This window comes from Magnolia sinica, chromosome 5 (genome assembly GCF_029962835.1).
Source record: "Magnolia sinica isolate HGM2019 chromosome 5, MsV1, whole genome shotgun sequence".
In the NCBI taxonomy this organism is placed as follows: domain Eukaryota; kingdom Viridiplantae; phylum Streptophyta; class Magnoliopsida; order Magnoliales; family Magnoliaceae; genus Magnolia; species Magnolia sinica.
This window is the reverse complement of record NC_080577.1, coordinates 49,015,747-49,026,508: the sequence shown is the minus strand read 5'-3', so window position 1 is coordinate 49,026,508 and position 10,762 is coordinate 49,015,747. Positions and strand designations below refer to the sequence as shown.

General features: G+C 39.4%; 1 protein-coding gene across 1 annotated transcript; it reads left to right on the top strand.

Annotated features, from left to right (window-relative positions):
- The first annotated feature begins 340 nt into the window (after positions 1–340).
- Positions 341–8,980, top strand: LOC131246035 (cytochrome b5-like). The gene is made up of 3 exons (XM_058245905.1): positions 341–493; positions 6,543–6,609; positions 8,041–8,980. The coding sequence occupies exons 1-3, from the start codon at positions 356–358 to the stop codon at positions 8,322–8,324; spliced, it is 489 nt and encodes a 162-aa protein (XP_058101888.1). The 5' UTR covers positions 341–355; the 3' UTR covers positions 8,325–8,980.
- Positions 8,981–10,762: the final 1,782 nt, after the last annotated feature.

Sequence of the window (10,762 nt, the reverse complement as noted above, 5' to 3'; positions counted from 1 at the left end):
CACAGGGAACATTGCAAAATCATGCATAACCTTTAAATTCACGAGATGTAGCCCACCTGGATTTTGGAATGCCACTTCATCCTAGTGGGCCCGCGTCTGATGAATGGATGAGATATTATGTACACAATACATTGGGCCCCGCAAACAGCGGGAAGCGTTTTATTGGTTGCTTGCAGCATGACCCCCCCTGAAGTTCCACTAAGGCTGATTTTTGGCCCGATGGCCCAAAAACGAAGGATGCAGCTAATGGACAGGATGGATTGGATGTACAGTTGATGTGGGCCCACATCATCCCAGTACCGCCACACGTTGTGGTGGTATCTGTGTACCATATGAGCGCACCTCTTTAAATGGCATGGTCTTGGAAATTCAGATCTCACTTTCCCTTCTCTTTGGAGTTTCTGTATCAATGGAAGAACGCAAGCTTTTCTCTCTTTCTGAGGTCTCCCTCCACACCTCTAAGAATGACTGTTGGTTGATCATAGGAGGCAAGGTATCTTTCTCTCTTTCATCATCTCTCTCTCTCTCTCTCTCTCTCTCTCTCTCTCTCTCTTTCTGTGAGCATCTCAGCCGTCCATCCACCCATCTCTCTGTCTACTTATTTGCCTATCTACACAGGATAAACGTATGCTCATGGGTGTACCATCCATTTTTGTGTATCCACACTCAGGTGGATGCATATGCATGTACCATCTACATCTAGTACTGGAATCCTCTACAACATTCCCCAAGTCTGTCGGGCCCACCGTGTTGTATATGTAAAATCCACTCCTTCTATCAGGTTCTATCCTCGATGATAGGCCCTCAGACCAAAAATCGGAGACGCGATGCCAACCATAGGTTTGTGTGTTGGGGCCACCATGGTGTCCATCTTTCATCAAACCCATTAATCAGGTGTAACTTACCACGACGAAGTGAAAACAAAATAAATCACCCAAAACAAAACTCAACCAGGACACACCGTGTGAAATTAGTGGTTTTGGAGCAAATTTACATTGTTCCCACCGGTGTGGCCACATACGTATTTTAATCGGGCTTATTTTCTGTGTGTACGGTCCAAATAATGGTTCTCGCCAGCTGGACGGAGTGGATTTTACATATAGACGATTCCGGTCCTTATTTGTCTGTCGGTGACATACATACACATGTCATGTATATGATGGTGAGGATCATTCATCCATGGGGAACCATGAATGAGGGACACACCAGCATCATGTCGCATTCGCACCCATTTAAAATAAGTGGCGTAAAAGAAGAGCCGTGGATTCGGTGAGGCAGGGTAACGGCTTAGTGGGTGAGGCCCACCTCAATGCATGTTTTGTATATCTATGCTGTCCATCCATTTTTTTTCTGATCATTTCAGGCCATGGTTCCATAAATGATGCAGAGCCAAATTTCAGGTGGACCATATAAGAGGGATTGAATTCCCTCCATTAAAAACTTTGTGGGGCCCAAAAGTTTTGAATCAAGCTGCTATTCGTGTTCTCCCCTCATCCAGGTCTATGTGATCTAATCAAGAGGCTGGATGGAAGATAAACATTGCAATGGGCCCTAGGAAGTTTTTAATGGTAATGGTGGGCGTTCAATATCACTATTCCTGTGGTGTGGTCCACCTGAGATTTGGATCTGCCTCAATTTTGGGACCATGACCCTAAAATCAGCTGGCGAAATGGATGGACTGCAAAGATATATTACACATACTTTGAGGTGGGCCCATGGTCAAGGCCTTACCTAATCCGCGCACCCTAAAAGAAGAGTCCGGATCCGTCTGTAGATATGCTTTTGTACAAACTATGTTTGGGGGCCATCGGTGCTTTGACTCACATCGAATCTATCTCATTAAAGTAGGATGCTTTGAAAATTAGGTGGATCCAACCGTCATGTGGCCCGCCATTTTAATTTAGAGGTTTTTGGGTGGTTGTCCATTGCCTTCCATACTGCGGACCAACTGATGAATGGGTAGACCTGATTTTTGGGCGCATTCAGTAATCATGGTGGGGCTCACATGATAAGTGGGTTGGATGGGATGCAAACAAGACGGTGGTCCTCCGGCAGGCACTTGAGTAACATTTACAGGCAATCAAATAACAATTGAACAACTTCTGTGGAAGATACAGCCTAATGCAAAAATTGATGAAATTCGTTCCATGGGGAGGGTCTGTTTTGGGGTCCTTAAACTGTTTAATATTTAAGGGTGGGTTTTTTTTTTTTTTTTTTTTTTTAACAAAAGACTGCCTTATTATTTTGGAGTTTGCATTCTGGTACATTTTTAAAAAATGTTTTTCATTAACATAATTATTTAACGTGTTTTTCATTTCAATACCTTCGGTTGGATTTCCTTAACAACGATCAGATTATGTAGCTTAGTTTTTATATATGACAAAAACCTGCTCCTGTTTTTTGGAAACGGTCCTATTTCAGCGAACTAGGGTTCAGCAAAAGGGTTCTACCATGTAGACTATCTGGCCAAAATCAAGCTGTCCATTGCTTCCAACCCTATGGCCCACTAGAAGAGAGGACTGGCCCAACTGTCAATTTCAGACATCAAAATTTACATAATAGACCTACCGAAGGACGGCTTAGATTTGATACCCATGAAATACACAGGCACATCCAGTGGTTTGTAGAGGGCCCGAGATAGACAATAGGTTTGATTTTCTGCTAGCACATGCGGGCCCACCACTGTTGCTAGACAAACCTGTTGCTGGGATGCAATCAACCACCGTGGCCCTGAAAAATCTCCTAGATCCTAGCAAATAATTTGGTCCTTTCAATTGAAAATGTGTACAAGTTTGTGTGAGATGTACCATTAGTCCTCATTTCATATGGTAAGATGAACCATTAACAGCTGAATACTACCATTCCTCCGTGTGAAAATCCAAGTGTAGTTGCTTCACATCACATATGCCAACATGGCATGCATTTGCAACATCTTGAACATTCTGAAGGAAAAACAGTTAAGATCGGTGCAAATATATAAGGGGGAAATCGCCACTCCTAACATTTTACCTTGAGGCATGCTTACAGTGGGTGCTGCCTAATGAATGGCCCAGATTACATGTTATTGAGTAACAACCCATTTCTAGACTCATATATATGGAGGTGGACTAGGTAATGAGCAGCTCACCGACCATGTGGTGAGCTACTCACGGACCACCCTAGGGTGAAATGACATGGTGGTGAGCTGCTCACCAACCACCCAGGGTAAAATGACAAGAACCCATCTCCGACACCGTTCAGCCTCACCAATCAAATCTGGCCGCCCCATTTCACCACACCATTGAGGTTATGGTGAGCTCCTTACTGCCCAAACCGTATCCCTCACATATAAGCCAATAAGCCATTGCACGGAGATTAAAGAGGGCAGCTACTTTAACGGAGTTTTCATTGAGAAAATCTAATTAAAGGTATTATACCTAAATTAATTATGCACGTTACTGAAAAGTTTTTTTTTTTTTTTTAATTAATTAATTAATTAATTTTTTAATATCTAAATTGGTACTGAGATGTGAATTCTAAAAGATTATAAAAATCCCTTAAAGCCTGTTTGGATACTAAATTTTGATAGTATTGTAATATAAAAATGTTTATAATTTTACAATGTTTGTATAAACACATAATTTTATGGTAAAATGTAGATGTAATAAGAGATAGGTAACAAATTTGTAATCATTTTAAATTTACAATACATTGTAGTTGAAATCTCCTATCCAAACTAGGGAATTAATATATTTTTTCTATTGATTTGATATCTCAGTAATATAAAAGTGTTATCATTACACTTTTACCCAAGCCTATCCAAATATGAAAATCTTAGTTAAATTACCTATTCACTAAGAGATAAGTATTATAATTTGTAATCATTACACTTTTATAATTCATTATGGTCATAATTGGTGATCCAAACAAACAATATTATAAAGAAACTTTGGAGACTCTAGCGGTGTGTGATGGATGATATGCATGCACTTCGAATTGTGTTGTCCAAATTATGCACCTTGGCATAGATGTATAATACATTAAAAAAAAAAACACTTATTTGATTATATGAATATTGGATTGGTGAATATTTATTGGATGATTGAAATGGGAGCTGAACTGTGAAACATCCAATGGTCCAATTTTGGCTAATAACGTCTATCGGTTAGAGGTTACAATTGTCCAACTAATCTGATTTTGGGTATGTGACTTAGTTAAAGTGTGTTTCACAATTTAGGTGTATTAATATGAGTTACTAGGGCGTGTTAGGATAGTTGCATTGAAGTGTAATGAATTGTAAAATTGCAATGACTACAAATTACAATATTCGTCCCACACGGTCAATAAGTAATTTTATTAAGAATTTTCGTGTTTGGATAGGCATGGTAAAAATACAATGATGATACTTTTATATTATTGAGATGTCAAATCAATAGAAAAAATACATTAATTCGTATGTTTGGATGAGAGATTTCTAATGCAATGTGTTATAAATTTGTAATAATTACAAATTTCTTTACTTGTCTCCTATCACATCTGTATTTGACTACCGAATTAGTATCAAATTACCTGTTTAAACAAACACCATAGAATCATAATGACGAAGCCTTTGCATTACAATACTATCATAGCAAGCTATCCAAACACACCCTAAATAAAGTATTACTTTTTAACGAGTGTGTATCGAGCATCATTTATCAGTTATTATCAAATAATTCTCCTTAATAAAGACTCATTGAATCGCTGCAATTTCTCGTGTTTTCCTAAAAACTGATTTTCATTAGGTGTGATGAACGTATGATTGTGTGCCACACATGAGATGCAATCCATCCCATATGGTTATGTTGGAGCTTGGCCGACTAGCTAGCTCGGGTTCAGAATTTTTGATGGAGTCCATTTTGTTAGCAATGGATTCAAATTTTAAATGGAGTCTATTTTGAAGTACTAGGCTATTGCACCCATGGTCTCAAATTTTCAGACTTCCAATGGAATTCATTTTGAAATCCTAAGCTCAGCCATGGATAGGAATTTGCAATAAAGTCTATTTTAAGACCCAAGTAGGCTCCACTAAGGTTAGGCTTGAGCTTGGCCTACATTATAATTATGACATAGGCTCATCCCTACATAACTGTGTAAGCAGCAACTTCATAAACTATGCCATTTAACCAAAAAAAATAATAATAATAAATAAAAAATAAATAAAATCTAGGAATCACATTATCTCAAATGTGTAACCACTATCATCTTTTTCACTTGCAAGGAAATGATCAGCTTGGGCACCAAAGAAAGCCCACTAGAGACGTTGATTCTCAACCAAAGGAGGGAAGATAACACTATACATACTATCTATGGATTGGGTGGACTAATATTTCCAAAAGGGAAATTTTTCTTTAGGGCTGGGACTTAAAAGGAGAGGGAGAAGTTCACAAACCAAAAATTCAACACCCATAGGTATGAGCCTCCATCTTAAAGAAATCTTTATCATTGACAAACTCCAGTATCTCCTATATTATGGTGGTAATGAGGTGTCCCAAATTACCATCATTCGCTTCTAATTAATTAGTCTCACAACACGTGTTTCTCAATTCACACTGGGATCCATATGATCAATTAATGATTAATCCATGCTGAATACATAAGCTTACACGGTTTGACTAGGTACTGAGTTGATCATGCCAATTTCTCTGAGATCTCATTCCGATGATCTCGTAAATCAGGTGGAACTACATCTCATATATACATGGATCTCAATATGCATCATTCTTATTGTGCATCCTGCACAATAGTCTATGCCATGCGACAAATAGTCTTTAATCGACAAATATTGGCTACATCTCAATGTGATGACCAATTTGAATATTTATATGCATATGTTATCATGAAACAATCACATTCCTACATTTAAACACAAACATCAGTAAATCTTAACATAATCCAAAGAATAAATATATAAATGTGTCAATAACATGATGATAAATTGCACAAAGGCTAACAAACCGAAGGGACAAATGTCCTTGATTTAACCTTAACCTAGTTTTTGACCTGAACTTCAGAACCAAGTATGGTTTAAATTGGCATCCTCAAAATCTCTGAGCTGATAAAATGGCTATTATGACGGTTATAATGTCCATAGTCACCAATATTCTTGAAAATGTTTATATATATGCATACCATACTAATATTATAATATATATATACACTTGTATGACTTCCCTTTCAGCTCTCCCCTTCTTACTTGTAGCCCGCATTCACCCAATTTACACCGCCTGTGACCTCTCTCTCTCTCTCTCTCTCTCTCTCTCTCTCTCTCTCTATAGTTTGCACCCTCTCCCTCCAAATCTCTCTTGATTTCTCTCCAGGTAAGATGCATGTTCCATATCCACTAGTTATTATAAAGCTTCTTAATCAATTTAATAATTTAATGGAACCAACTAAAGTGGATGGCCTGCACCCAGTTTGAGATGAGTCAATCCCGATCCATTATTTAAGAGCTGTTTATTGTTATTATTATTATTATTATTATTTTAAATTTGGAATTTACTTGATTTATTAATGTTAATCAGGTTTACAACGTGACGGAGTTTTTGGAAGAACATCCTGGAGGGGATGATGTTCTGATACAAGCATCAGGTACCCCTCTTTTCTACTTTTATGGGATTAAAGGAGCAAACATGTGTTTTTGTTTTTGATGGGGCCGCTACTTGTTGGATTGTCCTGATTTTTGGGTCTCTCATTTTCATCACAGCGCATTCACACATGATGGATTGTATGTCATAGATCATCGTGGCTTCACATATATAGTCGCACCAACCATGGTTTTCAGAATCTGACAAGACTGATACAATTCACTGTGAAACCGTGGATGGCCTCGGGGCGTATGTGAATTGCCTGTGCTTCCGCCACCAGCAAGCCCTTGTATGCGGAAGCTATTTGGGCCAACCTTGATGTCCGTGAGATATCCACTCCATTCATAAGTTTCACAAACTCACAATATGATAAAGACCTAAAAAAGAGGCATCCACAGGTTGAACCCTACCACGCATGTTGCTTATCTTAAAATCTGGACAGTCCATTCATGCGGGTCACACATGTACAACGAAATGGACAATTGAAAAGAAAATGATAATGTCCACTTGTCATCCGCTCACCTGATGAGTGGTCTGGATTTCTAATATGTATTCCACATTGGCATTTTTGTGGCGATGATCTTCTACTCCAGGCTGTGGTGGTCTGTTGGGTTCTTGGGTCACTTGGAATTTTTAAAATATGCCGCTTGTTAATTCTAGATTTTTTGTGCCCGGAATTAATGGTTCAGATCTGAGCTTGGACGCTTCTTCTATTCAAGGGCCATCTAAGCCTGGATCTAGGTCCAATCACATCTTGGTGGGCGTTTCTTTCAGACCCATGGCCAAGGTCCAGGATCTGGTTCAGGCCTAAATTTCATGCCTGAAACTTAAACAGGCCTGAATTGACAGTCCTGCTTTGTTTGGGACCCACTCAAGAAACAATGGAGAACCATCCAAAAACTTCTGAATTTACGTGGTGGCCATTATGGTTGGATTGGACTGATTTTTTGGGGCATCCAATTTCCATGATGAAACTAGTAAGATGCACCAATTTGATGCTTTACTCAAACTCCAGTGGGCCCCATGCCTAGTACTTGTAGAATTAGCTTAATTATCTCCAGGGAGCCCTCACGATGGTATACTCATCAGACGGACCATCCTTGTACGTTAAATGTGCAATTTGGTTAAGTCATTTTAAACCATCCATTCCAGTCAGTTAGCGGTGGCCCATGAAATGCTGGACCGGCCTTCTTTTGTATGGTAGGGTCCATGTTATGCAGTGGTTACATGTTCAATCTTCACTACTATCAGGTCGTGGTTGTGATTACTGGGGGCCACCATGGCTCACAAATGGTAGGCTCCGTCCCAATCAACCCACGGCCGTGATCACATTGAATAGCATATGCTCCACATCGTGGGCACACATGACACCATAGCTACGCAACAGATCTGTTCTCCAACGTTGATATCTGACACTTGTTTATTTAAATATTAGCCAACGGAGATGCTACCGAGGCTTTTGAAGAAGTGGGCCATAGTTCGACGGCCACCGCGATGATGAGCGGCTACTTAATTGGTGTTTTGGAGGGCTCTGATTACCGTGATGATGTTGGTGGGCCCCACCAGGAACAACCAGAAGGGGGCTTTGTTACAGCGAAGACAGTACAAGAAAAGAGGCCTCCTTCAGCATCTGCAGGCTTGCTGGATTTCCTCGTACCTCTTCTCATTGTTGCTATAGCTCTCGGAGCTTGGTACTTCTACAACCGTAGCCAGATTTAGGTCCTTTTTGAGAAAAATGATCACATCCATCCATTTCCTTCCTGCCAACGTGTCACAAATGCAGAATATCCCGTCCATGCAAAATGTGGGCCACTCTCATGATTATAACTGGTATAAAGATCAGGCCGATCCACCAATAGAGCGGGACACAGTCAAAATCAATGGACAGCCGCTGGTTTGGCCCAGAGTAATGGTGTGGACTGGCCTGATTTTTCAAACCAGGTGCTTGTAGTGGTGTGACCCACCTTTTGCACGGATTTGGCATTCTACACGTTTGGCACGTTGGCAGGAAAGAACTGGTATGCTGAAATTCACATACAGCCGCTTGTATGTGATCATTTTTTTTTTGGAGTAGTATCGCCAGTTTTTGGAGAGAGAGAGAGAGAGAGAGAGAGAGAGACGTATAAAGGATCTCATCTCTGTATTAAAATTTGAATTGATAAATATATATTTGGATTTCTAGACAGGAATCCGTGCTATGCGTGTGGAGGTTCCAATCGTTCATTAAGTGGGCTCCATCTTGCATGTATGGTAATCTTATAATCAGCCGTGCTTGCCGGATTAAGAACTCTTTACTTAAAGCATATTGGATGCGCAATACATGCAAAGGCGTGCAATCATCAAGTGATCTACAATGTGAATTTAGACATTTTTCTTGGACCGTCTTATGGTTTTATATGGTGACCTATCGTATGATTGGATCGGACTGATTTTCTGGGGCATTTCAATTCCAATTTTCATTCACTGCTCTTTTGGACGGGTTAGTTGTATGAATTTCTCGTCTACTTTCAAGGGGAGCGTAAGAATTCATGGTTTAGACATGGATAACTATATTGATTAAGTAGCCAATGGATTTTGAGAACGGTGGTGTTATCATTTGCATTGCAAGTGGAAATACGATATTTATTAAATAGAAATCTACAATATTCAAACATCTATGTTTATGGTGTAATTAGAGTTGGGCGTCGACTCGAGTCGGCCCGAGTTAGGGCTGACTTGACTTGATTCAGTTTTGAAACAGGCTTGACCTGAACTCCATCTGAGTCCGGTTTGGCCTGAATTGATTCGGACCAAATCTGATCCAGTTAGAAGTATCGAGTCAGGTCGAGTCGGTATCGAGTCAGATTGAGAGATGAGGGAGGGAGAGACCGAGAGAGTGGAGAGGAGAGAGGAGGAGGAGGGTGATGATGGTGGGTGGTTGCCGGGCTTGGAAGACGAGGAGGATGATGGAGGGAGGGAGAGAGGTCGAGCTTGGAAGATGAGGATGATGGGGGAGGGAGAGAGAGATTTTGGGATCGGGTCGGGGTAGGGTGCGGCGGGTAGGGTTAGAGAGTCGAGTTTTGAATTGAGTTGGGTTTCGGATCGAGTCGAGTCTAACTGGATCAAGTTTTAGGTCAAGTTACTAGGTAACTCGAACTTGACTTGGTTTAATTTCGGATTGGACGAAGCCTATTCGGTTTTGACTGACTTACCCATTCGGTTCGGGTCGAGTCGTATTTGAACGAGTAGGATGAGTTGAGTTTAGCCAGATTGAGTCGTCTGGTGCCTACTTCTAGGTGTAATATAGTTATTCACCTATTAATTATCTAATTATGATTATGCCCTAAAAGTTTTATAATACTTTATTTTGTATAATTTCGAATATTTAACATGAAACTTTATTAAAATGACTAAAATACCCTATAGGACAAAACCAAGATTAGAGTTTTACATGTTGCTTGGAACGCCCAAGCTCTTTGGGGCCAACATTTTGTATATATGGAATCCCCTTGTAGATTAGGTAATAACAATTATTTTCACCCTGTGGATAAAAGATCAACCTTATTAAAAAGTGAGTGGGTGACAACAATGGGAGCAATGTAAAATCGTGCTTAAATGCTATTAGTAAAAAGGTAGCCCACCTAAGTTTTGGACCATGCTGATTGTTGTACTTTCAATTCATCTTTGTGACTCACACCTAATGAGTTTGATAACATACAGGCACCATGGAGATCCCACACACATACCTATGGTTAGTGTCCCATTTCCGTTGTTCCATGTGGTATGGCCCACATATCCAAAATATATTCTAACTGCAGTAAATTGTGCTCGCGAAGTATGTTTAGCTCCTGTCGTAAATGTTTTTTTTTTTTTTTTTTTTTTTTTATAAATAATTAAATACTTGATTACTTGTATTTTCGTGAAAACCTTTTTATTGTTTTAAACTTTGAATACATGTAATAAACGGTGCGAGGTTATCTCACTGGGCTTTTGTAGATCATTTTTTTTTTTTTTTTGTAGATAATTAAATTTAGATAATGATTTAGATGAGACCTTCTCAGATGAAGAAGGATAATAGAGACTTAATTTATAAATTGTTTTTATTTTTTATTAGAGGAATTGATGTAATAAGGTCTTCATAGTTGACCATTGGATTTAATAGTTAAGGAATTGATTAA